This window comes from Capra hircus, chromosome 10 (assembly GCF_001704415.2).
Source record: "Capra hircus breed San Clemente chromosome 10, ASM170441v1, whole genome shotgun sequence".
In the NCBI taxonomy this organism is placed as follows: Eukaryota; Metazoa; Chordata; class Mammalia; order Artiodactyla; family Bovidae; genus Capra; species Capra hircus.
In genome coordinates, this window is record NC_030817.1 from 87231669 (window position 1) to 87258947 (window position 27279).

At 49.9% G+C, this 27279-nt stretch overlaps 2 protein-coding genes across 5 annotated transcripts in view; one reads left to right on the top strand and one right to left on the bottom strand.

The window, feature by feature from the left end:
• The window catches only part of AAGAB (alpha- and gamma-adaptin binding protein), a 71491-nt gene extending 62174 nt beyond the window's left edge, over positions 1-9317 (top strand). For 2 of the 3 annotated variants that reach the window (XM_005685143.3, XM_013966777.2), the window contains 4 exons: positions 650-746; positions 5824-5928; positions 6382-6431; positions 7052-9317. In XM_005685143.3, coding sequence (XP_005685200.1) covers positions 650-746; positions 5824-5928; positions 6382-6431; positions 7052-7129 — 330 coding nt within the window. In that variant the 3' untranslated portion in view covers positions 7130-9317. The remainder of the gene's footprint in view (positions 1-649; positions 747-5823; positions 5929-6381; positions 6432-7051) is intronic. The other variant, XM_005685144.3, reaches the window with a different exon arrangement.
• SMAD3 (SMAD family member 3) overlaps positions 14551-27279 on the bottom strand; it is a 127108-nt gene continuing 114379 nt past the window's right edge. The window contains exons 6-9 of one of the 2 annotated variants that reach the window (XM_013966776.2): positions 26175-26387; positions 23938-24075; positions 21285-21429; positions 14551-18894 (exon numbers count right to left, since the gene is read on the bottom strand). In XM_013966776.2, coding sequence (XP_013822230.2) covers positions 18771-18894; positions 21285-21429; positions 23938-24075; positions 26175-26387 — 620 coding nt within the window. In that variant the 3' untranslated portion in view covers positions 14551-18770. The remainder of the gene's footprint in view (positions 18895-21284; positions 21430-23937; positions 24076-26174; positions 26388-27279) is intronic. The other variant, XM_018053606.1, reaches the window with a different exon arrangement.

The window sequence follows — 27279 nt, forward strand, 5'->3', positions numbered from 1 at the left end:
AAAGCAGTAAGCCCTTTCTGTTTACAATTTGGGCTGTTCCATGTGTTTTTGCTAGAGTGCTTTTAAAAACATGCTAGAATTTCCTTGAGGCTGAAGTTTCCCCCCAGATCTTCAAATATAAAATAAAATTAATGGTTCTTTAGGCACTTCCTGTGTGCTCTCCAATCTGAGGAAGGCCCTTGTCCTTACTAAGCTTAGAGGGCTGGCTTCAGCCCTCCATCCGCAAGGACTCTGGCCCATGTCTGTCCCGGCCGGCCCGCTGGAGTCCTGAGCACGGTACGTAGTGCCGCGCTGTCTGCCCAGGGCCACCTTCTTCCATCTCTGAGCTGTTTTGTGATGGGCTTGTGTCTGTTTTCAGGGTTTGAGTAAAACGTGATTCGAAACAAAACACAGTATGTTTTTAATAGTCAAAGGCAAAATCATAACACTTTTCTATCCCTGAGGAAACCCAGCCCCAAGTTAGTGAATCTCTGGCCCTTTTTTTATATTATTTATAATGTGACCTTGACCCTTCTTCGCCCCTCCTTGTGTCTCGCTCCTATTACTGCTTCTCTGAAGCTGGGCAGTGAGTGGGACTGTGAGCCTTTTTGGAGTTAGTTTGGAAGCAGTCTCCTGTTAGATTGTGAGTCGTGTGTGTTTTTCTCCACAGCAGCCCTGTGTGCCAGCAGCAGAGAGGACCGAATCCCTCTTGGATCATCGAGGGGCTGCTTCTAACACAGCAGACGTGCAGGTCGATAGCATTGTGGGTAAGTGCTGTGTGGCTGCCAAGTGACCGCTCTGTGGAACTTGCCAAAGCCCATGCATTGGGGCATAAATCATGCAAAGGGAAACTGACTCTAAACGGGGGTAAGGGAAGGACATTGACCGTGGTTATTGCTTAGTTGCTCTTTTGCGACCCAGTGGACTGTAGCCTGCCAGGCCCCTCTGTCCATGGGATTTCCCAGGTAAGAATACTGGCGTGGGCTGCCATTCCCTTCTCCAGGGGATCTCTGTACCTAGGGATCGGAACTTCGTCACCTGCAGTGGGTCCTTTGCCACTGAGCCTCCAGGGAGTCCAAGGACGTCAGCACTGACCCCCAAATGAATGTGAGCCTTGTGGGCGGCTGCAGAAAAGGCAGGGAGAGTAAATACATTATAGTGCAAATCCGTGGGCACCACTGATTGGCTCAGCAGGATCTTGATTAAGATCTGAGTTAAAGTAGATCGAACCAGGTGGTGAAACAGCTTTATATCTCCATATTCCACCATTTTTTCATGGTATTTTACGGTAGTCAGAATTGGTAACAAGAAGAATATAGTCTTATAAGCCCTCTCATATTCTTTTAAAGTTCTTTTATGTCCACATTCTCATTTGGTAATGAAGTTTGGCAGATAAGTTATTTTACAAAGATGAAGGTGTGGCCCAGAGCAGTTTAATAACTTGTCCAAGGGCATTGAACAAGAAAGTCTTGGAGCTGAAACTGAAATGCAGTTTGCTGTCCAAAAAGCTAGAAGGCCAGGGCGCTTAGTTGACAATAACTCTAAATGTTCTTTTGTTGGGAAACTACTCACATCACTACTACTTTTAATGCCACGGAGGGCCCATGTGCAATAATAAGTCTTAAAAATTTTTTTTCTGTTTATAAAATAATCCGTAAAGAAAACTCAACTAATTGGCTATAGAAGTATATTAAGAAGAAAAAATTGTGTATAACTTCATTTCTCTCCAGTTTTTTCAGTCTTGTCCTCTCGGTCGAACCCTTCATATTAGCTTTGAAACCTACTAAAGTCTCTGCCGTGAGAACAAACTATTGACCACACTGAGGAAGATGGGAGGATAAGAACTAACCTGAAGAACCTGGGGAAGTGGTGTCCGGACTGGATGCCATGAGCCAGAGACAAAGAGAACTGAGCGTAAATCCTACACTCTGCTTAATAGACTTGATTCTTACAGGGATATGGGTTTGAAATTCTGAAAGTTAATATATTTTACATATATTATGGTTGAAAGAATAAGAAAATGTAGCATAGAGAAAGAGAGCTAGGTTTCTCACTGTCAGAGAAAGAATTTACTAAGAAGGAAAGGTGAAGGCTGGGTTGAATCCTTTGGTACTGAACTAGAATTGAAGGTATCAGTATGAACTCTTAGTTTGTTAAAATATGGTGTGAGTAGTGGAGAAATAAGTATAACTACGTGTATGCATGTGTGGTCTCCCCGGGTGGCGGTAGTGGGAAAGAACCTGCTTGCCAGTGCACGAGACATAAGACACCTGAGTTCTATCCCTGGGTCAGGAGTATCCCCTGGAGAAGGGAACGGCAACCCACTCCAGTATTCTTGCCTGGGAAGACCCAGGGACAGAGGAACCTGGCTGACTACAGTCCATAGCATCACAGAGTGTCGGACACTACTGAAGTGACTTAGCACACACGCAGGTATGCATGTATAAGTACACAGACACACACACAGACACACACACACACAGACACACACAGACACACCCCCCTAGCTCAGTCCACTAGGAGGGTGTAGAAGCAATAATACTCTAATAGTGATGGAGACACTTAACACTTAGATCTTGGTTTCTAAATAGCATTCTCCAAGAAAATATACCAGGACTACTTGGAGAAGTGTGTGATTCAGGGCTGGGGCAGGAAAAATGAAGGATGAACCTGAAGCATCTCATGGTGGCAGAAAATAAATTGAAAGTGAAAGTCATTCAGTCGTGTCCGACTCTTCGGGACCCCATAGACTATACAGTCCATGGAATTCTCCAGGCCAGAATACTGGAGTATTCTTCTCCAGGGGATCTTCCCAACCCAGGGATCGAACCCAAGTCTCCCACACTGCAGGCAGATTCTTTACCAGCTGAGCCACAAGGGAAGTCCTAGAATTCTGGAGTGGTTAGCCTATCCCTTCTCTAGGGGATCTTCCCAACCCAGGAATTGAACCAGGATCTCCTGCATTGCAGGTGGATTCTTTACCAACTGAGCTGTGTGGGAAGCCAGAAAGTAAGGAAGTGCTCAAAAAAGGATGAGGGCATGTTGAAAGGTCACAGGAACCAACCTGAAAGCATTTCCAATGGCTAACGCTGGAAGATTTTGACAAGCAACATAATTAACATTAGTATTAGGCTGTAATCTATAAAATAAAATGTATATCCGTGAATCCATACTAATTTAAATAAATAATTGAATAAATACATACCTGGAAAAGAAAGGGCTGCTACTCCTCCTAGAAGAATTCCAGTTGATAAATGTAGACATTATGGGGGAAATAGAAGATCACCCTTAGCCACACTCTACAGTAATAGTCGTTGCAGGCGAGATCCACTGATGGCGAAATTAGTAGATGAACATTTGAGAAGAAACACAACATTTCCATAGTCAAAGAATATCTTTTGCAAATTACTGATTACAAAGGGAGAATAGTAACTTTATACTGGAAAGCCCTGGCAAGTACCCCTTTAAGGGATGAAGGCTACGGCACCAGTAATGGCACATTGATGTCTCCCCTCAGTATGATGCACCGAAAGGGTGCTCATGTCTGTGGTGTTCCCGCCAAAGGTCCATAACCTGAGTCGTAAGAGAACATCAGACAAACCCGAATTAAGGGGCATTACACAAAAAACTGGCCAGTATTCTTCGGAAGTGTCAGAATCATGAAAGACAAAGGAAGACTTAGGAGCTATTGCAAATGGGAGAAGACTAAGCAGGTTTGACAGCTAAGCTCTGAATCCTGAAACAGAAAAAAGATATTAGTGGAAAAACTGATGAAGGTTGAATGAAGCCCTGTTCCATTATTAACGTCTTGATGTTTATACTTGTACCATAGTTACGTAAGATGTTACCACTAAGGGAGGGTGGGGAAACGGCATATTGGAATGCTCTATACTATTTTTGCAACTTTTTTTGTAAGAGTAAAATTATTTCAGATTTCTTTAAAAAAGGAAAAACCAGACCAGCGAAAATAAAACACTTTCCCTACCCCACATCTTCCTCCTCTCTTTACTTATTTCCATTCCCCAACTCATTCTCATCTAGCTCTTGTTCCCATTTTCCGCTAAAACAGCTCACCAACAACTTCTGTGCCACTCGAGCTAATTGATGTCCTCCTGTCCCCATCTTGACCTCTTAGCAGCACTTGATGTTATGAATCAGTCCCTTTCTGAAGCAATAGCTTCTCTTCACTCCACCAGCACATCTCCTGGTCTTCCTGCCTCTCTGATGATTCCTTCTCTTCCTTTGGAAGAGGGCTCTCCTTTACCCAGCCTTTAAATATCTCCATTCCTCAATGTTCCATCTAAGCTCCTCCTCCAAACCTATATTTCAGCATGAAGTGATTTTACCATATCCATAGTCCAATTACCATGTATACAGATAAATCACAAATTTTTTGTCTCTAGCCCTGTATAGCAACTGCTACCACGACATACCCATTGAACAAAAACAAATTTATTAACCAGAAGTATTTTTGACATCAAATAATGTGTATAGCATTGTAGTAGATGCAAAGAGTTATGTTATCATCCTTGTCCTCAAGGAGCTTATAGTCTAAAACATGCAGAGACAGGCCTTGCAATGTAATGGGTAAAGGCATGGACTTGGAGTCCTGGACGACTGGGTTTGAACCATGACTCTGCCACTGGTGGTGGGATGACCTTGAGTAAGTTACCTAGCTTTCCTTAGTTTCTGTAGGGCCTTAGTTTCCCCTTCTATAAAGTAAGGGTAAGAAATCTTTCCTCACAATGCTGTTGGAAAAACGAAATGGAATTGTGGTAAAGCACTCAGCGGTGGAGACAAAGCTGTCTTTCTCTCTTACTGTGGCATATATTATAGTAGTGGTGGACAGATGTGAGAATACAGACTAGTGTGCATCCGTGCCAAGGCAGCTCTGTGAACACCAGTTGTGGGATGAATCTTAGGGAAGGAGACGTGTGAGTTGGAACGGTCAGGGAAGACATCCTACACGTGGCCAGCCTGGAGTGGAGGCTGAGTGGAAATTCTGACGAAAACAAAGTTTGATAAAGAAACCACATGCTGAAGCAGAAATAGTAAAGGATTTGTGGTGAGAAAATAGGAATTTAGATTGGCTCTGCCTTTGAATAGCTCTAATTTTAGAAGAGTTCATTTGTAAACCCAGGTTGCTTCATGTGTAAACTGTGGACAGTGGTGTCTGTCCGAACCACCTTATATGGTTGTCAGATGTGAAAATGGTTGTTGTCGAGTAAAGTATGGTATAAATTTCAGGCATTTACTGAATCTGCATATCTTAGTACAGGGTGTGGGCTTCAGAAATCGGGAACACGTAAGTCTGAGTCCGGGCTTCCCAGGTGGCTCACTGGTGAAGGACCTGCCTGCCAGTGCAGGAGCTGCAGGAGAGGCGGGTTTGATCCCCGGGTCGGGAAGATCCCCTGGAAGAGGAAATGGCACCCCACTCCAGTATTCTTGCCTGGAAAATCCCAGGGACAGAGGAGCCTGGCAGGCTGCAGTCCATAGGATCCCAAAGAGTCAGGACCGAGCATGCATGCATGCGTAAGTCTGAAGCCAAGGTCACACTTACTAGTGGCGACCCAGAGTACGATCACCTGTCTCTGTACTCTAGTTTTCTTAAGAAAGGTAGAAACAGGATTCTTTGTCTCATTGCTGTTATTTCAAGGATAAAAAGAGTCCCTGTTCATCTGTGAGGGCCCCCTAGCAGCCAGGCAGGATGCAGCACCAGGAGCTGTACAGCTGTCCATGCTGGGCCCTCATTCAGTGGTAACTTGCATCCAAGCCAGATTGACTGCTTTAGGATTCTGTGTATTTAGCACATACATACTACTGTGTGGCAAATCCTTATTGCAGATCCCATGTTAGACCTGGACATTCAAGAACTTGCCAGTCTTACTACAGGCGGAGGAGATTTGGAGAATTTTGAAAGACTGTTTTCAAAGTTAAAAGAAATGAAAGGTAATTGGATCCACTGGGTCTTACAGGTTTCCATAGTGATGCTCCTCTGTTTTATCTAGTAGGATTTTACTTTGTAACTGCTAATAGCATTCCATGCTTTGGCCTCATCTGCAAAATGTAGATACTGTGGGACTGTGCCATCCTCTGTTGGTAAAAATTTCTTAAGGAAAATTCTCCGCTTTTTTTCATTCTTTTTCTTTTTCCTTTTCCTCCTTCTCCTGCCTGTCTGTTTCTTTCAGTCTGTCTCATTAACATGGAATCAGTAAGATCCCTACCAGTTTACTCACATCAGTCCCATCTGGAAGATTTGGAAGCCTTAAACTGTCTAACAGCTGTAATGACTCCACCATAAACATGTGTTTTTGCAACCCATCTTCTAGTGTTAGAACATCTATGCACTCCAGATTATCCTGTGCGATTAGATGAATTTCTTAAGATGTATTTTCCCCCTAGACAAGGCTGCGACGCTTCCTCACGAGCAAAGAAAGATGCACGCAGAAAAGGTGAGAAATTGAGCAGGTACTTACTTACCTACTGCAGGCCCAGTGCTGCGAGAATTACATGTCACACACTCGTTTACTGCTAAAGCGTCCTACTGTGAACTTTCTGTTGGATATTCACTTATAATTATTTGAATATTTAGTTGCTGCCATCTAGCCAGGATTTTCCAATGTATGTTGAGTGATGTGGAACATTGAGGCTCAGAATGTTTGCCTTCCTAGCTGTTAGGCTGGAAGACTCTTAGTTATTTTGTTTGGGTTGGGTTGGTTATTACCAACACATGTTCTTGGCAAGAAATGTATATGGTTTATGGTATTCCATTATATGACTGTGTCATAACTTACTTATCCACTTCCCTTTTGGACATTTCAGCCATGTGCCTTTTTTTTTTTTTTTTCTGTAGTGAAGTTGTTCATATCCCTATACGTCACTTATTTATACAGTTCTGATTATATCCTCAGTATAAAGTCTAGAAGTCCTGGATCAGGGTGTTCAGGGGTTTTGATAGATGTTGTCAGAGCACTGAAGAGCAAGAGTTTTAAGTCTTAATCAGTTCTGTGTGTAACATGAAACGAGCTGGTTTAGGTGTTGCCTGAACTCCGTTGCTTGCTTCTCTCCACAGGTGGCCAAAGCCTTCTGGATGGCAATTGGGGGAGACAGAGATGAAATTGAAGGCCTTTCATCTGATGAAGAGCACTGAACTATTCATGCGAGGACTTGCCTAACTAGGACCCTAGCACTCTCTCCCTGAGATTCTTCTCTCCTCAACCCCGTCATCTTTTGCTGAGCTTACCAGCATCATGTTGGCTGCCTGACTTGTTTATGGGGTCCCGTTAATTTTAGTTTTTAGTAGAGGGTAAAACAGAAATCTCTTCTCCCTCAGTATATTGTAAGGGAGTGAGAAATTTTCATATAACATTTTTTGTTCTAGGAACGGGAGTGGGGTAAGCCTCGAAGGCCTGTGTGATTTGCCCAAGTTAAAGAAGAAAAACCACCACCAAGCTTTCCTGGTCAGTCTTTTGAGGAGCATTCCCTGTGTTCGTGTTGATCACTGCAGATCAGGAGTTTTCTGGTTTTCTCTTTCAAGGAGCTTGCTGCTCGAGGTTTGATGCTTTTGGTGGGAGGAAAGGAAGAAACTGCAGGTTTAATCTGTGCTGTAGCACAGATTATAGGTCAGCCACTGGCCCTCAGGTTAGTCTCTAGCAAAAAAAAAAAAAAGGCATCTGCGTATTTCATTTGAAATACAGTATCTGACCTCTTGGTAGAAAGTATTGAGAAACCAGTGTGAATTTTTAGACTATAATAAATGATGCAAAGGTTTTCTACTCTGGTGGGGATAAAAATAAACCCTTCTCTACCAAGTTGTGGGCAGGGGTGGGGGTGGGGCATGGGTACGAGAAACCTAAGGAATTTCCTGTATAGGCCATTGAATCGGTATGATCCTGGCCCGAGATTTTTGCATTAGTATTACCATGTAGAAACTTTTCTTCCTTAGAGTTTGCTACTTGAGACGGCAGAGATGTGTTGTCACAGTTGATACCCTCAGAACAAGGGGTGTTTCCTCTTCTCTCTCTGAACTCCAGAGATGTCTGCCAAACTAGTGACACCTATATGGGACTTGGTGGGAAGGCATGCGATCCCGCAGTACCTGTGTTACTTCCAGGGCTGAGGAGTTCGGCTCCAGGGAAACTGACCTCCACGGGAGAGAATTCCCAGAAGAGTGGGAAATACAGCAAGTGATACCCCTGTTTCTGTCTGTTTAGGGACTGTGTAATGCATGTCACGAGCCTTCCGTCTGCCGTGGCTCTCAGCTGGCTCAGGGCACACGGGCTGAGAACTGCTGCTGGCCTGGTGTGGGTGTGAACCCCGTGGGTCACCAGCAGAAACGAATTTCAGACCTGTCTGTGCAGCACCTTCTCAGCCCTGCAGAACCTGCTGCAGATGGCAGAAGGAACGGAATACTCCAGGGTCCTGGCCAGAGCGGCCACAGGATGGAAGGTTTCAGTGAGTGGGATGTTCAGGGAGGGCCGTTCCAGGGAAAACTGGAGGCTGTCTTCCTTGATAACTTTTTTTCTTTTTCTTTAACTATTCTGGGGGTCTTTGAGACTGCAGTTTACCACCATTCCAGCACTGTTTCTTTGAGGTGACTGCTTTGGCCATTGATGGGGAATGTAGGGAAAGTCAGTTCTGGGGTTGCAAAATGAAAGGTGAAACAAGTTTTTCTTAAAATATGGAAGGTTTCAGAGAACACATTAGGTCACATGGTTTGGGAAAACAGACTATAAAAAGCTGTGAACTTGATCTTGCGGATTAAACAAAGCCAGGTGATTAAAATGTGATTTATTTATAAAGCCTGCTTATGTATATTTTTATGATTTTGTTTTTTAGTAGAGGATGTGGGCAGGCGGGGGGAGGAGCCTTCCTTCATTGGATTAGGCATAAATAGCAATAATCTGTTCATCAAAGTCACTTTTAAATCTACCATTCATGTGTATAATACCATGTTTTCAAGGTCTCAGCTATCTCAGGGTATTGGCCCCTTCTGGGTGACATGTGAGATTAAAGTATACAGTAGTAACTACTAACGGCCCTTTTAAGAAGCGTGATCATGAGCTAATAGTGCGATAGAAATTGGAGACTATCCGAAGTGACCTACGTATATGCCACCACAAGTTACTATGGACTGTCCATCTGGGATTTAAAACAAGAGCCTCGGCTTTTTTCCCCCTTAAACATTTTTCTATTTGTGTAACACAGCATCTGGCACAAACTGGGCCCTTAAGTTTGGTTTGGATTTTCATTGGATATTTTGATGGCTATGATTGCAAAGTTTTAAGGTCCGTGAGTGTGGGGAGGTAGGGAGAGACAGGAATAAACTTTTTTTTCCCTGAGAAAATCGTATATTATGTAATAATTTTAGAGTGATGAAGACAGATATTTTTGTAATTTTAAAATATGTTATCCTGCCAGAATATAAGAAGATGGACAGAACCACGTCTGCTTGCTGTCTATTTATAGAGCTTGGCCACATCTAGTTCAGAGAAGCAAGAGATTCAGGGAAGCTAGACTTAGATGGCTGAGTAATACGGGATGTGCTTCAAGGACCATAGAGCATGTCAGGCCATTGCTGCAAACTGCTTGTAACACAGGAAATGTGATCTACAGCTAACTTCGTGTTCCCGCCATGGAGAGCTGGGGATAAATGGTTTTGCTGTGGCCCATCAGATTCTTTCAACCTTGGGCCAGTCTCTTAACAATGGTCATTAAGAGAGCACGTGGAGTACCCCTTGCCCTGCCTTGGCCTGCTGTGGAAAAACAGTCTTAGAAGAATCACTGTCTAAGGGTAAGATGAGAGCTCCCTGAGCTATTCTGAGCCGGAGTGTTTGCTGATGCAAAGCTAAATTTAGCCAACATCTGTCCAGTGTGGTCAGAAGTTTGATTCATTGAACGTTCTGATTGATGGAGACAGTGCCAGGGCATGCTGGATGAGTTAAGAGTCGGCCTTCACCAGCACCCCCTCCCAAAAAAAACTTTTAAAACAGACTAGACGATTTAGCTACAGCCTTCTATCATCAAATACCCATCTTATAGAGGACTGTAGGCAGAAAAAGTGTGAAAAATCAGGTCAGGTGTAATCCTGCATCCCTTAGTGCAGGATTGGTTTAAAAACAACACCCTAACAATTAACTTGCCCATAATTTGTGTGTTCCTGAAAGCATCATGCTGACCGTGCAGGGCAAAGTTCTAGTTTTGATTTAGATTCCACTTGGGGTTTAGATTAGTGATTTATCCTTGCACCTTTGGAATATGAGCTCTTGCAGAAGGGGTCTTAGAAATTTTATTCCACGTTATATTTTATGCCTGTGATTAACATCACCAGTCGTGGTCTTAATCTGGGTGTCTTTATTCAGGGTTAAGTTGTGTTTCAGTTCTTCTAGTATAGGAGTATCTTTCTTGATTCTGAGGTGTTTGATTTGCAGAATGAAGAATTGAAAAGAGGTAATAGCAACAGTGTGATCTTTTTGATGGAACACTGACGCGCCCTGGTCCGGTTCTTAAATATGTGGTATTCTGCTGTGTTTCTGGTTGGAAAAGTATTGATTCAAACACTGGACCTAATGGTTATAACTAACTGCATCTTTGGAAAACAGGTTTGGGAAGAAGAAAATTTCTTTTTCCTCTAAGCTCCTTTTTCGTGTGTGTGGGTGGGTTGATAGGCTTAAATAGTTGAGCCTCACAGCTGCAGATCTGGGAAGAGTACCCAGGCCTCAGAAAGCCTCCCGGGTTCTCTCCTGTGAGGCACGTGGCCTCCCCTAGCCTCTCCCTTTCCTGTCACTGACCAGGTGGCTTTGATGGTGCAAAGTATGGGCTGAATGAGGCCTGAGGCAGGAACTGTGTGGAAAGAGCAGCATAGTTCAGGAGAGATGAGTCTTTTCTTCTGAAGCCCAGAGACATGGTCTGCATCAATCCTGTTGCTCCAGGAAAGCCTCGGGAAGTCATTAATGGCTTTAGAAGGCCTCAGACCTGACGTTACAGACAAGCAACTGCAACCTGTTCCTTTATCCTGCTGAGAGCTGAAACGAGGCCTCAGTGCAGCCGGCCCTGCCTGGGACCCTTGTCGGTGCCAAGACTGCTCTGGCCGTGGCCGAGGCCACAGACGTCGGCAAGGATCTGGGCTCTCCTCTCTAACAGCTCATCATCTGACTCAGGAGGGAGACAGGCGAGCAAATTGAGGCCACAAAAGGCCGAACGCTGGGCAGGACGTGAAGTGCGCTGTGCCCAGCCTTGGCTGCTGTGGAAAGGAGCAGCCCAGCGGGGTGGGAAGAGCATAATGTACACCTTGGAGCGCCTAGGCTGATGGGCTCAGGGCAGAAAAGACAGGGAACTGTAATTCCAGAAACACCTGGCAGCAGTGCTAGCCAGCACCACTTGATCACCAGTCTGTCTTGAGCCCACGTCAGAATCACCTGGAGGGCCCCACTCCAGGATTTGTGATTCAGTAGGTCTGGGGTAGGCCCTGGGGATGGGGAGCTCTAACATCCCAGATGATACTGATGCTGCTGGACAGGGGCTGCACTCTGAGACCCGTTGACTCTAAGGAAGCTTGAATTGAGCCATTAGGCTAAGAATCAGGGTAGATATATGGGTGAGGTTGCAGAATTCTCAGCGGAAGCTACAGCGTGAATAAAGGTATAGAGATGAGCAAGGGGTGATGTTGGGGAAACCCCTGTCGTACAGCTTGAGAAGTGGTGGTAGATGAGGATGAAGTGGTGTTGAGAACCTCGGAGTACTGCTCTGCCTGCTCGGGAGATCATCGGGGAGCCGATGGGCTCAGGGCAGAAAAGACAGGGAACTGTAATTCCAGAACATCTGGCCTCAGTACTAGCCAGCACGTTGACTAGCAGTCTGCCTAGAGAGCTGTGTGGAGGATTCTGAAGCTGAGAATGGACTCAGCACTGTGGTGAGTGCTTTGCATGGATAGAGAAATAGCAAGTGGTGGTGATTTTGCCCTGTATTTGCCATCCCTGGACTGAAGGGTGACAGATTCAAGTCCTGGGGTAATTGTGATGAAAGGTAATCAGAACTTTGAGTGGTATTCCTTCAGCCATCTATAAGGACTTGTATAGAACAGTAGGACTTCCTAGGTGGGGCTGGTAGTAAAGAACCCGCCTGCCAGTTTAGGAGGTATGAGTCAAGGGGTTGATCCCTGGGTCAGGAAGATTCCCCTGGAGAAGAGCACGGCAGCCCACTCCAGTATTGCCTGGAGACCCATGGACAGAGGAGCCTGGCTGGTTACAGTCTGGGTGGGGTCGCAAAGAGTCAGATACAGCTGAAACAGCTTAGCGCACACGCACATACAGGATAATGTGAAAATGGATGGAAAAGATATTGCTACGGTAGAATCTACTATAATATGGGCACCAGTTCATAATTCAGCAAAAATATGTGATTGCCAAAAGAAACAGGATATGAGAATAAGATGTAGACACTACTTTCAAGGAACTCAGCTTAGATGGGTAGACAGTTCACACAAGTTGATTCCCTGGTGATAGGCAGGTTCACAAAAGGCTTCCTTTCTGAAGTGAGTCTCGAAGCATTAGGGGAGTTTAGCCAGGTGAACTGCTGGTGTGTCAGGTGGGGTAGCAGGGAGCAGGGTGTAGACTGGGGAGGAGGCGTTGACCATTGCAAGTAGAGCGGTCAGGGATCCTGGTGTGGTGAGTGAGGAACTGTGTCACCATGGTGCTGTGGTGCAGGGGTGAGGTGGCGAGCTGGATGGGGCCTGGCTGCCAAGGGTCACGAGGTTCATGTCAGAGGCCTTAGAATTTTGTGCTGTGGACTGTGGGGCCGTCCAAGGTCAGGGAGGTCCTTGGATCACTGTGGATGATGCAGTTACAGGGACACAGGCTGGAGGCTGGGGGAGCGGTTAGGAAGCTGGGCAGTTGTCCAGGTGCTGGAGAGCCTGGGGCACAGGACTGAGTGGAGGGCCAGGACTGGTCAGACATGGGGCACAAGGGAGCGGTGGACAACTATGACTTCATGGCCGTGGGCTGGGTAAAGGGCTGTGACAAAAGAGGGTTGAAGATGGTTCAGTGAGGGCAAGGATAAATTCTGTTCTTTTAAACTGAGTTCTGAGGTATTGAATTTTGGGCTTCTCTGGTGGCTCAGACAGTAAAGAATCTGCCTGCAATGCAGGAGTCAGGAGTTCAATCCCTGGGTCAGAAAGATCCCCTGGAGAAGAGAACGGCAACTCACTGCAGTATTCTTGCCTTGAGAATTCCATGGACAGAGGAGCCTGGCGGGCTACAGTCCATGGGGCCTCAAAGAGTCGGACATGACTGAGCAACTAACCCCTTGAGGTACTGGTGGCACCTCCTTGTACCAGGCTGTTGGATGTGAGTCTGAAGCTCGGGGTTGATGTCTGGGCTAGAAGTACTGATCTGGGAGTCTTGAACATATATGTGGCTTGCAATCACATGGGTAGGCGAGCTCTGTGAGGGAGGAATATCCAGGGTACCTACCATGGTCTGGGTGCACCACCATGGAAGGGGGAGGTGCAGGCCTGAGAAGAGCTTGTGCAAGAGGGTCCAGGGGAAGCCGGACCCTCAGGGCCTTTCCAAAAGGGAGGTTTGGTCCACAGGGGCGGCTGTAGAGGTACGTGGGGAGCAAGGAAAAGAAACGCTCACGACTTGGGTGTGGGGAAGAGGCCTGGAGGTGAGGCTCCAATAAACACTGGGAGTCAGGAAAGGAGGTTTGCTCAGGAAAGGGAGTTTGCTTGGGCAAGGTGGACGATGATTCAGTTGGGGTGTTGTCTGGCTCATGTTTAACAGGCGGCTGGAGTTAAAGTTGTGGAGCTCAGGGACAGGCTGGTTAGAGGAATGGATCTGAGAGTCATTTGCTGAGAAATCGACTAGATAAAACCTTGAGGAAAGTTATTTACGGGTAGGAGGCTGGAACTGGCCAGATAACAATGAAGGTAGGAATGTGATGTCATTCATGGAGGGCAAACCTACAGACTCACAGGTGCCGTTCCTGTGAAGTCCGCCTCCCTCCTGGGATAGCGAGTACTCGGACTCTGGTGACGTCTTAGAAGGAAGTGATCCAGCTGGAGAATGATTCCAGCTCTCTTCTGCCTTCCCCAAATGGTTTGCTCATTCTAATCATCCTTTTTCTTAATCCACATCATCTCAGGTCAATGTACGACTCAGCCAGGGGAGCGATTTCGAAGTCTCTTTCTCCTTGGGGGTTTGAAATTTAAAATGAATTTCCACAGGAGCTAAGTCACCAGAGCTGGAAAGTTGGCAGAAACCGACTTCTTTAGGAGTCTGAAACTTAACCTCCACGCCTGCGGTGAGACTAATCTGGTGACCTGCAGTCACTGGCCAGCGGCTTTCAGTGGAAGTGAGCAGAGACTGACAGCCTGGAGGCAGCACCGCTGGGAGACATGCCGGAGCCGGAAGCCCCGCCCTCACTGCACGCTGCCCTCGGTGAGTGAATGCGGGCAGTGGCAGAATGGGACCTGGCACACCTGGGCTCAGAGACGCTCTTCCCTGAAGGCCCCAGGCCCTTTAAACTCTCCAGCCAGACATGGCAGCGAGAATGAGTGTGCACTTCCAGCCCAGGTGCTTTTCAATGAAAAGTTTTATTAGAAGGGCACTTACAGGAGGAAGAGAGGGGAGAGAGGACACATTTAACAATAGGGGTACAATGCTTAAACAGGTGCTCAGCTCTTAAGATACAAAAGTTAGAAAAATCTAAAACACTATAAATACATACATGCTTTTTACAAAGGTATTAAAAGGTCAGGCTGGCTGAGAAGGGAAGGTAATCAGCATCCTCCATTCTCTTCCCCACCCAAGCAGGAGTCCCGCCCAGGACAGCCTAGTTGCAACAGCAGCACTGAAGGTGAATGAAGGCTTGTTGGGGGCAGGTGGCTCCAGCCCTCTGTAGAGTTCTCGCCCCTGGGAAGGGAGAGGGGCTGGGTTCAGAGGCCCCTGTGGACGGGCCTGTGTTTGCCTGAGCTAGCTGCCTGTGTTCACATGCTGCCACACAGGGAGCCAGCCTGGGTTGGTGGCTCTGGGGGCCAAGCCCAGAGGCACTGCGGCCCGTCTCTTCCCAAGCCACTGTTCTCGGGAGGAGAGCCGTTTCCAACTTTCTTCCAAAATTAAATAGTTATCTGTCTTGGTTTTAAGAAATTATTACATAAATATAAAAACACCAGAATGCTCGAGTGTACATTACTTCAGCATTAAAAAAAAAAAATTACAGGATCACTTGAGAGAATTTCTCAATCCAGTTTACACAATACATGAGTTTTTCTTTGTGATAGCCGTGTTTCTGAAAGGTTGCTCGTATAGCAAGTCATCTCCCGACTCTCCCATCAGAGATGCCGCTTCAGTTTTGATCCATACATTTTTCTGCTTTCCTACCCACTTGAGAAGTGGCTGATACTCCTCCAAGACTGTTACTTGAAGGAAGGTTCTGGAAGGGAACACCTATACCACACCAAAGTGACACGACTATGTTGAGGTTTTCTTCTAGCAAAGATGTAGATTAGGGAGAAAACTCCAAACAATGCCACCTGAAGTCACAGTGAGATACAGGGTTCAGAACCAAACATGCGCCCTCTTGCCACTGGTAACCCCCTTGATAAACAGTCGTAGGAGCAGCATGCCAATTCCTGTCCCTCCCTCCTCTTACAGACCGCAGAGAGTGGCCTAAGGGGAGCTCTGGCCCCGCAGAGGTCCTCGGAGCCTCAGAAATGGCAGCTTGGGGCTGCAGATGAAATCAGATCTCTGCCTTCTCCCCAAATGCATGACATGCACACATTACTTCAAGAAAACTTTTTTCTGCGGTTTGAGTAAAAGCATTTAGCCCTGGAATATGTCCAAACTCCAGGAAGCCAGAGGGAGATGGAGAAAAACAAACTGAAGCACAAGATATGTGCTACAGCCCATTCCAATACGTTAACAATGATTTAAAAAAATAATCACCACGGACGATTAAAAAAAAAAAAACCTCACAGACAACATAAGGACAATGGAAAAGTCTGCCAGCAGCCTTGCCCTCCTGTCTGTTCCTCCTAAGAGTCAAAGTCCCTGCTCCTGACTCTGGGTTTGTCTCAAAATGTCAGGTCTGCAGCCTGCCAGGAAGGTGGCCAGCAGAGATGACGTGCCAGCACAGGCCTGTAACCCGAACTGCCAGGGCGGCTACCTACTTGCGCTGGAAGGCTCCCAGTACTAAATAAAGTTAGGAGTGGGGAGGGTGTGGGAGGAGAGGAAAGGGAACAGAAGCTGGCTCCCGGGGGAGGTGCCGAGGCCAGGGTCTAGGGCCCCTGCACTGTAGCTACACCCGGGTCAGCATCACCACAAGCCGCAAGGTGAAGGTGGCCTGGCAGGGAGCCCGGACAGTGACACCAAAAGCACTCTCCAGCAGCTGCCATCACCCCCGAGAACTGCCCTCCTCCTGCCCCTTCACCTGTCCTGTCTTTCAATGTATAAATGCCTTTATGCAATAGGGTTTTAAAACTACTTTTTATGACTTGTAGGACACTAATATTACACATGCCTCAAAGCCACTTACGCAGCCTCTATGATGGGAATGAAACCAGATCCTAACCTCTAGGTACAACCAAATTTTCTTTTGAAGGGTGCTGAACGTGGTCTTCCCCACTTCTTCCTTACCCATCCTCCTTCAGCAGTCTAGTTATAAAGAAAAAAGGCCAAGTAAGTAGCTTTTGGGAAAAAACACAAAACTCCATGCCTCCTAGAAGGATTCTTTAGCTTTCAGCATTGTGGGTTCTAAGACGCCATCCAGATGCGGCCAGATGTGACCAACCAGATCACCCAAATTGGGCTGTACCTGGAGAACAGCTGTGTGCCGCAGGAAGTGCTCACAGGAGATCACGGGCCCCTGGAGACTGCTCCCCATGGCTTTTAGTTGGGGCACTGCGACGGCTCCAGCCAAGGCCGAACTGAAGTTAGAAGCCATACCACCGGTCTCAGAGCTGACCGGGAGCAGAAACACACATCCAGGAGGTTCAGACGATTTCTTGTATCTGTAAGCAGCAGTCCACGATCATTTCACACCAGGCAGAAGCTTCAGACCCACAGCATCTGGCCTCAGGTGGAGTGAGGGGCTGTGTGGTGTCTCTGGACTCTGCAGCCCTGCGTGTAGTCCAGGTCTGGCAAGGCACTCCTGTCTGCTCCTGTGTCCTCTGGAGGCATGGTGAGCAGCCCTCCTACCTGGACTTTGGGGCTGGAGCTTCTGAGGCCTAGGGTCCTGCGAGCAAGGCACCAGGAAGCATCCAGCATCTCCACACAGCATCACAAATGTCATCACATTTGAGGTTTATACCTGCCAAAAGTACACAACTTTCTTCCCTTCACCTGGAATAATACAGGACTTCCATAGGAAATCCCTTTATTTTTCCTGGTAGAAAACCATGCAAAAAATATGGGATAAGTCATTTCATACAAAAAACAGCAGCAAAGAATAAAGTACCAATTGCAAGTGACAATTCCATCTGCTGTATTCTGCAAAAGGTCAGTATAAGGGGGCTCTTTTTTTTCCAGTTGAAATAATCTATAGTAGTTTCCTCACTAATTGCCACGAAGAGCAATACTTACTACACATTCTAACTGCTAGAGTTGTCACTGACGGGCCTCTGCCGTGAGCTAGATAATCTCATACCTCGGGAAAGATGACAGACCTCTTCGCACCAATTCTGCAGTTTTCAAAGGTGTAAAAATAATTTTTTTAACAGCCCTTTTATTTGTCTTTGTCGGCCTGAGATCTTTTCCTCTTGATGAATTTGCTTCTGTCAATTTCAGCTTCCAAAACTACTGGCAGGTGTCTTAACAAAACCTAGAAAAAGCTTCACTTTGGGAGAGAAGTTGCTGGGTCCCACTCTGGTTTCCCAGTCAGTGTGTCAACCGGGGTGGTTTTTTTTTTTTAATCATGTTTAAAAGAACATACGATACAGTTCACTTAATTAACGCAACTGACTATACCAACCAATATAACCAAATGCATGAGAAAGCGGAGTGAGCTCTTACAGGTGACCGGTACACCCTCGCACACCTCATGGACAGCTACCTCCTGGGAACACTGTGATTCGGATCTCTTGTGAGATTAACAGGATGATACAAACTGTATGCCGCATATGCGCTGAGCCTCAACAGATCCTGCCAACTGCTGAAAATGAGGGCAAATTTAAGATCATTTTTAAAGAAGAGGTGTCTTACCACCTCTTGCCACCGGTCCCTACGTGCTCGATTGTGGACACCATCAGTAGGCTCAGAGAGGTGGAGACAGACGAGCCCCTTTCCCGCCGCAAGTCAGTTCAGCGCCTAGGTACACGGTCTGCTCCTACTGGGGTTCGGGAATATTCAGTGGAAGGGGAGGGCTGGGCCCGTGGTGTGCTCAGACCCCTGCAGGCTTCTCCCTGCCCAGAGCACCCAAGGCGAAGTCCACACTCCAGTCCTAACCAGGGGGCCAATTCCTGTTGGGCGGTGACATCTCAGTTTGCTGTCTTTAAGAAGGGGACCAGGGGAGCGGCAGGTGGTGAAACACTACCTGTCTGCTCACACCACCAGAGCAGAAGCCATTTCTTACCCTTCATAGCGGGGCCGAAGGGCCAACGTGTTAAGCAGACAGCTGTTCCTAGAAATCCACCTCTGGGTTTGCTTTCGAGTTTTGGAAAACAGGCTGATGCCACTTTAGTTGAGGGAGAAAAATTTCTTCTTTGACACCAGTGAGTTGAGTTCTGATTTCTCCACCTCCTACATGGCCCTCTTCCCCAGATCCACCCTCCCTCCCCTCCCTCTTCGCTCGCAGTGTCCCTAAGACACGCTGGAGCAGCGGATGCTAGGGGAACCCATCTGGGTGAGGACCTTGTCAAGCCACTGCAAAGGTCCGTTCAGGTGCAGCTCAATCCAGCAGGGGGTGCTGGTCACAGTTTGTCTCCTGCAAGACATTTGAGAAAAGGGTGGGTGGGGGCCATTTAGAAGATCCAGCAGCAAGCACACAGATGCGTCGGAGTGGCTTCTGATTTGGTGTCAGTCTTCCCAGAGCCAGAGAGAGAGCCTGCCCTGCCAGACCCTGTCCTGGAGAAGGTGCCACCAACTTGCTGAAACTGCCTGCCAAACTCCTCCATGCAGGAAGGGAAAGGAGGTGGCCCCCTTAAAGAGAAACATGTAAGGCAAATACCAGGGTGCCCCAGAGGCCCACCGGTTGCCGTGACGGGCCCCTGATGGAGAACCTCCAGCCAGAGCAAAGGTCTTCCCAGCCTCCTGTCCTAAGTAGGCACCCACAGCTCCCCTGCCTCCAGCCCTGGCAGGCCACAGTGACGGGCGTCTGTCTAGTTGAGGGGTGTTTTTTTACAAAGCGCCGACAGAGTCCGCATGCCGTCGGTCCCCAATGTGCTGATATAATTCCCATCTATGGCCTTATTTTGGAAAATCTTACGAGCAGAGCGAGCCATGGAACAATTACTGGAAAAAAACTAAGGCACACCACACGTTTCTTTTCCCCAAAGCCCTCTGTCTAAATTCGGGCTGGTTGATGACGCAGCTCGCAGGCGAGCTCCCAAAGGCCTCCGCTGAGCAAAAGGCTATCTGCTGAGGCCGGAGGCGCGGGTGCCAGCTGGAGGTGAGAGGCCCGGGCCCCAGGCCCGGCTCTCGGCCACCTCACAGGAAGGGATGAAACCTTCCTCTCCTTGGCCCAGGAGGGCGAGACTGTTCTGGGAAGGGGCCGCGCCGCCAGTCAGGCTGCTCCACAGGGCTGCCAGGCGGCAGTGACGTGGTGGGCCGCACAGGCCTGGCTGTGCTGGCAGCGTGTCCTGCGCGGTGACACAGTGGCCCCAGGGAAAGGCTCTGGCCAACAAAGGGCCTCTTCCCCCAGCACTTGAAGCTGGAGGGCCGCGTGCCGTGCCAGGTTGAGAGCCGCCAACCCCAGGGCACCACCCTCCTCGCCTGGCCTGCACATCGTCTGAGCGGAAGGTTAGAAACGGGCTTGCAGACTCGGCCCCGGGGCGCCTGCCTGACCCGGGTGCCTGCATGCGACCCTCAAGACGGCAGTCTTGAGTGTTAGGAGAGACACACAGACCTCCCTCTGACTCTTTCCCCACTGGGTCCATCTTTAAATACTTCCCTTCCCCAACAAAAAACAAGACTAGTTTTCTAACCTTTCTTGTTGCCTAAATGATTCCAGCCAAGGCTAAGAGGTGAGCTAAAATGTCCCTCGGGCTGGGCCCGTGGGCCTGGGCTAATCGCAGGCTGACCACTCGGACCGCCCAATTGGTCACACCTCCCCCATTTGAGAGACCCCACAGACCAAGGGCTCTGTTCCCCAGCACTGTGGGGCAGACTCGGAGAACAGCAGCTAAAATACGGTAAATGACAGATGAGGATTTTACGGACCGAAATCCTCTAATGAGAATCTGACTTTCCATAAGTCACGCTCATCTGGATTTCATTATAAATGGTGGCCCAGAGCCAACACTGAAATGGGTTTGGCCCGGGTGCAGAATGACTGCAAAACAAAATGGATTCCAAACATCTGGAAAAATGAAGAGAAGGGGGAATAACTTGCGAGGTGCTGGCTCGGGCTGACGTGTGGGTGCCCCTGCCTCTGCCGTGGAGTGGGGGCTGGGCGCACAGACGTGCCTCTCGAGGCAGCTCCTGTGCAGGTGTGGGAAGAAAAGGAATGGGCAGCTCTAGGCCCACACCCGAGCGGTCTGAGAGCTTCGACAGAGCAGACCAAGGACACCCCTGACCAGGGCTGCATTTAAACCAGTACATGAAATTCTGAAAGAAAGGCATTTCTAAGCAAGTAAGTATTGTTCTTTTGACTGCTGGCATCTCCTCTCTTCCCTGCTTTCTCGGTTTTAAAATCCTAGATCCTCAGGATTACCAGGTCAGAGAAGGAGCCACAGAGGAGGGAAGGAACCCTGAGAGGGAGACTTAACTCCTTGGAGAGGGTCGTCCTGAAACCATCTGCCCAAAAGAAATGAGGAGAACGCCACCATTGGAGGCTCAGCGTTTCCACCAATGATGTGACAGGCAAGTCAGTTTCCCTCCCTGGGCCTTCGTTCCCTCATCTGTACGACGGTGATGATACCAACATCCCCACCCAGGGTTGTGAGGATGAGATGCTTCCAGTGCCTGAGAAACTGAAACGCTGGGCAAGCGGCGCTTAGCTCTTCCTCGTCTAATGGGACTCCGCCCCGCGCTGATCCCCGGTCTCTCTGCTCTTCGGGGAGAGGGCCAGCCTAGCTCATCTCTGAGGAGCCCCGCTCGGCTGTTCTGAGCCCCCTGAGGCCCCTGCGGCCCTAGGACAGGCGCCCCAGCACCCACCTGTACTCGGCTCCCCAGCCTTTGACGAAGCTCATGCGGATGGTGCACATGCGGGTCAGCTGGTACACGGCCTCGAAGCCCTGGTTGACGGACTGAGCCAAGAGGGCGGCGAACTCCTGGTTGTTGAAGATCTTCAGGTTGCACCCTGCCAACGGGACAGACGCAGAGCTCACAGGGACGAAGGCCATGCGCGGCCTGAGCTCCCCTCCTGGCTAAAGCCACCCCCCAGGTCACCCCCCAGACCAGACTCCTCCTGGTTGTTGAAGATCTTCAGGTTGCATCCTGCCAATGGGACAGATGCAGAGCTCACAGGGACAAAGACCGTGCATGGCCTGAGCTCCCCTCCTAGCTAAAGCCACCCCCCAGGGCATCCCCCAGACCAGACTCCACGCTCAGCCACCTTTCCACCCTGAAGCCAATGCCGCTTCAATAGGGAGATGCAGCCAACACAGCTGGAGGGGGTGCTCAACCCTGGTCCATAAGTTCTAGTTCCCAGAGTGGGGGAAGGCTGAGGGAGATAGTCAGGTGGGGGGGCTCTGCCCTGGGTGAAGCAGCCAGGCAGGACTCCAAGGAACAGAGAGACAGGGCTGTGACCTGAAGGTGCCCTCGGCGTGGGGCATGGTCAGCCACCTGGGGAGCAGAAGCCCGTGCCCTTTGATGGAGGGGGCGCCAGACAGGGCAGCTGAGAGGCTGCCCAGCCTGCCATGCTAACAGGAAGTTCAGCAGAGGGTCCTGGGCACCTTCCACCCAGGGTTCTCCAATGAATCCACCTCTGCTGGGACCAGGGGTAGCAAGAGATCTGGGCACAAGGCTGGGTTAGGGTGACATTCACAGGAAAGTGAAGGTGTGTGCCTAACTCTCCCAGCAGTACAACCAGAGACAGGCATACGTGAAGCGTACAATCTCCTCTTTGAAGTCCTACAGCCCAAGTGCCAGGAATGTGTCAACCAGAAAAATAAAAGACAAAAGCACACGCCGGAAATGCCCCAAAGGTGAGCTGAGGTGACACTCACTAGCGGGCCAACAATGACTGGGCCCCTCGGCTGGCTGCGTGACTCTGGGCTGGTCCCTTTCTCTTCTAAGCCCATATCTCCCTTATGAAAGGAGAGGCTGGCCTCAGGAGCCCCCAGCTCCGACATTCCAAGAACTAACAGCCAGCACCACAGCCGGCTCTGCCCGAACCAGAGAGGCTGGGAGGGCCAAGGGGTGGGCAGAAAGCCAAAAGTGCAGCTGGGCTTCCTCTCCTTGTCTTCTCTGAGGGGACAGGAGGCGGCGCAGGGCCCACAGTGGGCTCCAGCCCCTGTCCAACGAGCAGCAGAGGGGCACACAGCCCTAGGCTCATCCTGGCTCGGCCACTTACTAGCTGTGTGTCCTGTGCAGGTGACTTAACCTCTCTGAGCTTATTTCAACATGCCTCCTTGCCCGGAAAGCTAGAGTAACTGGAGAGGACCAAGTGGGCCCCAAGATAGACATGTGCTCTGTAAATGCAACCGCACGACCTGGGAACAGAGAGCACCACTAGCGTCTCAAACTGCATTCTTCAACTGACCTTGCCCATGACCCGCCGCACCACCATCATCTGCCTCTTGGCAGGCAGGAAGACATGCTGCACTCGTGCCGGAGGCAATGGCCTGAGCCACACAATCCACCTGCCGGGCGCAGTCCATGCTGCGGCTGCGTGTCCCGGGAGGAGGGGGCCTCGGGGCTTTCTGCCTCGGCTTTCTATGCAAGGTTCTAGGTAAGATCAGCCTCTTGCCTGGTCTTCTACCCAGAGCTGGCCCTGTCCACACCACCCTCTGAGGTGAGCCAGGTGAGTCCTCCACCCCGTGGAGTACGTAGTCCTACTCAGAAAACCTTCAACAGTCCCCTTGAGTAAACGTGATCTCATGTCCTTCCATGGCCCAGTCCCATCCTATTTTCTAAACATATCCCCAACTGTCTTAAACAGCCTCCAGCACAGCCAGAGTGCAGTCCACACGTGCCTTGCCCTCCTTCACCCCTAGGCCTTTGCCCATATCATCCCCTCTGCCTGGAATGCCCTCAGCCCCTGCCCCCATCACCCTGTGCCTACCCCTTCCACACTGTTGCAGGCCCATGGCTCCTTGCAAGCTCAAATGCCTTACCCTCCATGAAGCCGCCTCTGAACCATCCTAACAAGTAAATGCTTCTCCCCTTGGGTCCCACAGCATGTGACCTGTGCTGCTTGCCTTGTGCTTAGCACCACCCTCCCTTGTATTAAGCACATTTGAGTCTTTGCCTTGTACACTCAGCTGATGGGTACACTCTCAGAGGGCAGCAGCAGGGCTTCCTGTACCCTCCCATCCCCCTGCAGCTTCCAGCATGGCTGTAGGAAGGAAGGAGGAAGGGAAGAAGGACGCAAACAAGCATACTACCTCAGCATCTGTGCACACAGGCAGGAAACAGGTACCCACAGATCAAAGGTAGACCTGTCAGATGCTGCGTCTGTTCTGCGGAGGTTCCAGGAGGTCACAGTAAGACAGCAAGGCACAGAGAAAACCCAAGTGAAGCATCTCCAGATTGTCAGTGCAAACACCAATGAGGAGAGAAGGAAGAAGAAAGCTTTCCGGCATCCCAGGCATGCGCCGCAGAGGAGAGGTCCACAGGGAAGGGGTGGGTGTGTAGGTGGTGGTACCTGGTGGAATCTTGCAGACGGTGGCTGGGTGCCAGCCATAGCGCTGGTTACAGTTGGGAGACTGCACAAAGATGGCGCTGTCACTGAGGCATTCTGCGAAGACCTCCCCTCCGATGTAGTACAGCCGCACGCCCCGCCCTAGAGAGATTCAGGTTAGCCTGGACCAGCTCTCTGGCCCCCACACAGTGGTCCTGGCGCCTGCCGCAGCAACCACAGGAGGCAGAGCTGCAGTTGGTGTTCCAGGTGGCTGGTTCTCCAGCAGCATCACCAGGCAAACGGGACCTGAGTCCAGGCCTAATCCCACCAGGAGGTGCTGGGTGATGCTGGGCTGCTAAACTAGGGAGGCAGACAATGAGAGGAAAGAGCACAGGTAAGTCTTAATGGTAGCCTCCACCAGTGATCTGCCACAGGCCCCAGCCAGTTACTCAGCCTCAGTTTCTTCATCTGCAAGATGGAGATGATGATAATACCTACCTCACGGGTGCCTGGTGAGCAGTAGCTGTTGCTGCTACTATTAGGTCCCTTCCCCTTCCAACATTCATGTAGTTGGAAACTCATGTAGTCAACCTGCAGAGCTGCTCAGGCAGCAGACACCCCAGGAGCCCTTCACTGCAGGCATGGCTTAATGAACGCCACCCCCTGTACCTTTCTCCTCTCGATGCGTTTTTCTAAACCATTCCATAGGTCTACATCATTTCGTGTTCCTTCATCTCTTAAATCCACTCCAGATGGACAGAAATTATTTTTAAACTGGCCCTGCAATTCAAGCGGTTACATAAACCCTCCAACAATCCTCAGCAATCCTCGGCCAGGGGATGTACTCTTCTGCCTGGAAGGCCTCTGTTCCCACTCCAGGCGGGGAGAGGCCCTGAGGGCCGGGAAATGGAGCCAGATTTCACTCGACGTGGAGCGGGATGGAAAGCAGGTGATCAGCTACAGGCCTGCCACCTCGTCCCACGGCTGTCCCCTGCCCCCACTCCCCTGCTCTGCCTGGCTCGGCGCTACAGGACTTGGCGTCTCGAAGACCCCAGGGTGCCGGCAGACCCGGGGAGGGGGTGCCCAGTATTACGTCAGTCAAGAGCAGGAGGCAGAGGTGGAGGTGGGAAGACAAGATCCAAAGAACAAAAATGTTTGTTTGGGTAACTTTTAAAATACTATTTTTAGATACAGAGAAGTATGAAGTGAATAAACAAACCTCTGTGTATACCACTGCAGGTCTTTTTAAAACAAGTGGGAGGCTGTCTGGGAAGGGTACGGGCTTGGGGCGGAGGTCTGTGTGTCACACGCTTGCTGTGCGCCCTCTGCCCCTCCCTGGAAAGTGATCCCTCTGCTGCAGGCCCATGGCTTTCCAACTCTTAACTGGAAAACCCTCTCTCTACACGAGGTCTTCTGTGAAGGCCCATGATACAAGCAAGAGCAGAGGTGCTCTGGTTCACATGGGCCCGGACCCCTGCTTCCCTGCTCAGCTCTTGAGTTTGCTCTAGAGCCCCTCGGCCACCGTGGATGCACTGAACAATGTCTGAGAATACCCACCCTCTCTACACGATCTCTACAACCCTTCCAGGTGACCCTGGATCGCAAAGTTGTGAACATCCTCAGCATGATAATTTTATGAACAAACTGAGGGACACACATCAAGGCTTCACCTTCCCTATACTAAGTGATCTTTCACCACGGGCTGGGGCTCAGAATACAGTGTTAGCAGCAGTGCTGTCCCAGCTGCAGGCAATGAAAGTGAAAGAAAGGGAAAGTTGCTCAGTCGCCTCCGACTCTTTGCGACCCCATGGACTATACAGTCCATGGAATTCTCTAGGCCAGAATACTGGAGTGAGTAGCCTTTCCCTTCTCCAGGGGATCTTCCCAACCCAGGGATCGAACCCAGGTTTCCCGCATTGCAGGCGGATTCTTTACCAGCTGAGCCACAAGGGAAGCCCAAGAATCCTGGAGTGGGCAATACCTACCGTCTTCTCACCTTTTCTAAGTTCCTAGGACAACTATATATGAAATGAACAAATGAAAGATCACTCCTCCGAGACAGTCTATCTACCGGTCTGCGCTCCGTACTTTAAGGGTATTTTTATTAAGAGAATGGCACAGCTGCAACCTGGATTCTACCTGTCTTACCCTAAACAAGGGGACAGAGCCTGAGTGGCAGGTGAGGGGGGCGTGGCACAGTGGCGGCCGGGGGGTTCCCACGGGGGGCTGGGGTGGGCTGGGGTATCGCGGCCGCCTCTTACCGATATGCCTCCGCGTCAGCTCCACAGCCGCGTTCCGGTTGACGTTGGAGAGCAGCCCCAGGCAGAAGCGCTCCGAGTTGGAGGGGTCGGTGAAGCCATCCACCGTCATGGACGGCTGGGAGGCGTGGAATGTCTCCCCGACGCGCTGGTTGAGCTCGTAGTAGGAGATGGAGCACCAGAAGGCCGGCTCGCAGTAGGTGACAGGCTGCAGGTCTGGGGAGACAGGCCAGGCAGCTGGGTCAGGGAGTACCTCCGGGCTCTGGGCTCCTGGGTGGGGTCCCCTGGATGCCCTGGAAGACTGTTTCCTCACCTCTCAGAGGCATTATGATCTCCCCACCCTGTTCCTGTGCAAAACTCGCAGGATCTGGGGGGCAGAACCCTTAGGTTTTGGGAGACGCATTCTGCCGGCCTTGGCACTGTTTAGCTTGAGCTCATAAAGGCCCTGCCCCGCCTGGCCCTAGGTCAAAGCCATCTTCAAGGAGGTGCCAGGCCAAATCTGAAAGGCCCTGGGACCAACAGACACCTGGGTAGATGCACCAGACAGGCCAGGGGTGTCCAGGGCAGTCTGGTCCCGCCACCTGCCTTTCTTTCAAGGTCCCCATAGTAACCCGTGCTGGTCTCTGCCCCCTTAAAGGGCCTGCAGCTTCTGGTTCTGCCTGATCATGGGCCAACTCCTAGCCCTTCTCGCGGCAGCGTCCAGGCCTGTGAAATGGCCAGAAGACGAGGCTGGTGCGACCCCGGGTGTCCATCCGTGTTCAGCAGTTGCAACCACACAGGCACCAGGTGCTGTCTGCGGCGTGAGCCGGGTCCCTGCCATTGATTACGGAAGCTGTGCTCCACACGTATCCAGATGCCGTCCATCGGGGCGGCTGAGACACACACACCTAAGAGAAACTGAATTTATCCCAGTTGCTAGCCTGTGTCTCAGTCAAGGGCACCTTAAAGCAAACTGCCATCCTGTGAGGGGGTGGTTTTCAGAAGTGGTAGGCACTCTGGAAATAGAGGTTTCCCATCACGTGACCCCACACCGCCTTTCCTGTGACTCGTGCCACCTGCAGCCGTTCCAGGCTCCACACCTGCCCAGGTGCCCTCCTCCCGCCTGTCT